Genomic DNA, 3695 nt, shown 5'->3' with positions numbered 1-3695 from the left:
TGTAGAACGTAACAGTGGGAATGATACAAGAAATATGTTACCGTGACTGTCAGAACGTAACAGTGGGAATGGATACAAGAAATATGTTACCGTGACTGTCAGAACGTAACAGTGGGAATGAATACAAGAAATAGGTTACCGTGACTGTGAGAACGTAACAGTGGGAATGGATACAAGAAATAGGTTACCGTGACTGTCAGAACGTAACAGTGGGAATGAATACAAGAAATATGTTACCGTGACTGTCAGAACGTAACAGTGGGAATGGATACAAGAAATATGTTACCGTGACTGTCAGAACGTAACAGTGGGAATGGATACAAGAAATATGTTACCGTGACTGTCAGAACGTAACAGTGGGAATGGATACAAGAAATATGTTACAATGTTTTCAGTATAAGTTGTAATTCAGTTGAGGACGCTGATTAAGTCATGGTCTATACGGGTATATAGGCCAAATACAGTTTGTGATACCAGTGGAACTGAATTAATCATAGCTTTTAAAACTGGCGGAACATTGTCTTGTGGTTATCCTTGTACTTTTCGGAACAGACAGATCAAACACGTATCAAGAATATTCACTCGTTTTGTTAAAATTTTCGAGCGAATGTGAAATCTGAGAGATCTTAGAAGAGCTTATGAATTAAAAATAGCAATACCATACTTCAACAGTGTGCCATCTGTTCCGCTGGATCAGAATCAAATACAACTAGGATAGCTACAACTGTCAACATCATAGATGGCCATTTTGTTTCTTGAATCACACTCAAAATTGAGTAGGCACGATTAGGGAGCAAGAAAAACACATGTGAAGTTTGAGAAAAATCTTCCAGCACTTTTCAAGAAATAGCGATAACATGGTTGTTTATGAAAAGGCGACGGATCAGGAAGCACGGACTAAGTACCAAGATCGATTTGAATAGTCCACCATCTGATGATAGCGGGCTGAAAGGCAATTAAAAGATTATTGGATACATAATTGGATAGATATATCAACAAAACAACAACTAATAAACCCGGAAACCAATGATTCGTCATCATCGATTCTCCCTTCTTGTTACCATAAGAAATAAGTACCATGTCAATTACGATTAGTTAGAGTGCAGTACAATTGAAGAACTCGATGTTTGAGTCCTGAACGATAAAACATCCTGGAGAGACGACACGATTGATACCTTTGTTTAAGCTGAGCGTCCTGGATTCTGTGCTGTTCCTCTGTGGGATGATCTACAAGGTTCTGACGCGTCATCTGTAGCTTGGCCGTCTGTAAACAACACAATCTATCAATTACGTAGTCACCATAATGTCAGGTTCACCACATCGTACTGCTTCAGGATAAACAAAGTTTTCGGAACATTAGTTAAGTCAACAAGGAATTGTTTACAATCAAATCACGATTTCCGTGATAACAAAATGTTGAGAGAAAGAAAGAGACTTGCAACACATGGTTTCACGAACCATAAGTTACTGATGACCACGAGGATATATCGACAAATGGATATAATTTGGAAGCTAGACGTGAACTGTCATGTTGATATACTCAGTGGTTCATCACCACTGTCCTCGTTTTGAGAACGCGACATATTCGATGATGCGGAAAGCGCTTATCCTTCCGGAGCACCTGATCTTGTTTATCGAATATCTTATTAGAATAACAGATGATGTGTCCGCATTAGAAAAGAAAAAGGAAAAAGTGAACCATTTTTTTCGACACAACATTCCATCAATAAAACAAGAGGCTTTTCACCCTGTGACCTTAAATGTAAGTCAAGGGTCATTCATTTGAACAAACTTTGTAGCCCTTCACCCCAGCATGCTACAGACCCAATACCAAGTCTCTGGGCCTCTTGGTTATTGAGAAGAAGTTGTTTGAAGAATATAGCCTATTTGACCCATGTGACCTTGAATGAAGGCCAAGGTCATTTATTTGAACAAACTTTGTAGCCCTATACCCTAGCATGCTACAGGCCCAATATCAAGTCCCTTGGCCTCTTGGTTATTGAGAAGAAGTCGTTTGAAGATTATAGCCTATTTGACAAATGTGACCTTGAATGAAGGTCAAGGTCATTTATTTGAGCAAACTTTGTTGCTCTTCACCCCAGCATGCTACAGGCCCAATATCAAGTCCCTTGGCCTCTTGGTTATTGAGAAGAAGTCGTTTGAAGATTATAGCCTATTTGACCCATGTGACCTTGAATGAAGGTCAAGGTCAATTATTTGAACAAACTTGGTAGCCCTTCACCCCAGTATGCTACAGGCCCAATATGAAGTTCCTGGACCTCTTAGTTATTGAGAAGAAGTTGTTTAAATGAAAAAGTTGACGCCGGACGGACGGCCGGCCGGACGGACGACGGACGCCGCACCATGGCATAAGCTCACTTGCCCTTCGGGCAGGTGAGCTAAAAATATGGACATTTGGCTTTGACTTCTACAGGTCTTATCCTGTCCTGTCTGTTCAAAAGATTGAACAATATTTGATTATGTTTTCGACTAAACTCGAACCCCCCCCCCCCCCCCCCCCCTCCCCAAACATCAAATCCTTGACCTGCCCATGTAGATGATATCACTTAAACGTCTAAGTGATATGAATAAAAGCGAATAAAAAGTAAAACGGTGCCCCATAGGGATCGCGGGCAGCGTATTTGTCATTAAATATTCCTGCCTATTACACTTACATTTTCCAGTTTGACCTGCTCAGCATCCTGTACCTTGCGGAGCAGGTTAGCAAGGGGGACTCGTTTGTGAACAGTATCAAGTTGGTGTATAATTGAGATGATGTCTTGTGATATTTTGTTGAACGTGTCTGTGATTTCGTGTACCAGTTGTCTGTACAAGTTGAAGTTGTAGTTTGGCGATCCGCTTAGGTAAGCCTTGAATCCTCTAAAAATATAAAAAGTAATATGTGACAGGGATAATAGACAAATCAATATGTGTCGGTGTGTATCTTTAGAAGGGCATATGGGTTTTCTCCCTTCATTGCGGTACACCAGTTAAAGGGAGGCAACTCCTTTAAAAAGACAATCTAAGTCCGTGGCATTTGGTTTGGTGGTGAAACAACCTTTACAACTCGATCATTAACATACATATATAAGAATACATACTCTTCGAACAGCTGGTAGGTTTGTACTCTCTCCTCCTGCAGAAGATAGAATCTTTTCATCAGCTCTCGTGGACAACACGATTTTTCATTTTCAGACACCTGTTGTTCCGGTCTCTCTTCCGCAGCCATTTTAAATGTATATACAATGTATTCTTGTTCAAACGCCTTTGTCAATATGAATCAGTTACCATACCTGATATATATCATTAGAAATGCTGATGTCCACTCATATGAAGCCTAACATGATACTCTCCACTGTAGCCTAATACGAAACATTCCACATGTTAATGTTTACTTCCGGTATTGGTATAGGTAGCACACCACCAATTTTAATTCCGCCTTTTTTGATATCGTGACAATGACAATGACAATTTGTTTATTCTCGTAAACAGTACAGTGTAGAGAATAAGAATACAGACAAATGGATAACAATGAAACATGGTAAAACAGGATGGACATCAGTATTGTGAATTAATCATTATAATTATATCAATAATAGATTTAGCCAATGAAATAAGTTCATTTTTAGTTACGTAATTGAATATTGTATGAAATTTAAATGTATTTGGTCTTTCATAATAATATCTAGACATAT

General features: G+C 39.1%; 1 protein-coding gene across 2 annotated transcripts; it reads right to left on the bottom strand.

Moving 5' to 3' along the window:
* Positions 1-1175: 1175 nt before the first annotated feature.
* On the bottom strand, positions 1176-3408 carry LOC117319521 (required for excision 1-B domain-containing protein-like; the record flags this gene model as incomplete). Of its 2 annotated transcripts, none has more annotated exon segments than XM_033874310.1 (3): positions 1176-1264; positions 2676-2880; positions 3102-3408. In XM_033874310.1, coding segments are annotated over 3 exon segments (422 nt in total), but the record flags the coding sequence as incomplete, so codon positions are not given.
* Positions 3409-3695: the final 287 nt, after the last annotated feature.

Source organism: Pecten maximus, unplaced genomic scaffold (assembly GCF_902652985.1).
Source record: "Pecten maximus unplaced genomic scaffold, xPecMax1.1, whole genome shotgun sequence".
NCBI lineage: Eukaryota > Metazoa > Mollusca > Bivalvia > Pectinida > Pectinidae > Pecten > Pecten maximus.
The sequence above is the reverse complement of the archived record's forward strand: the minus strand, read 5'-3'. Positions and strand labels throughout refer to the sequence as shown.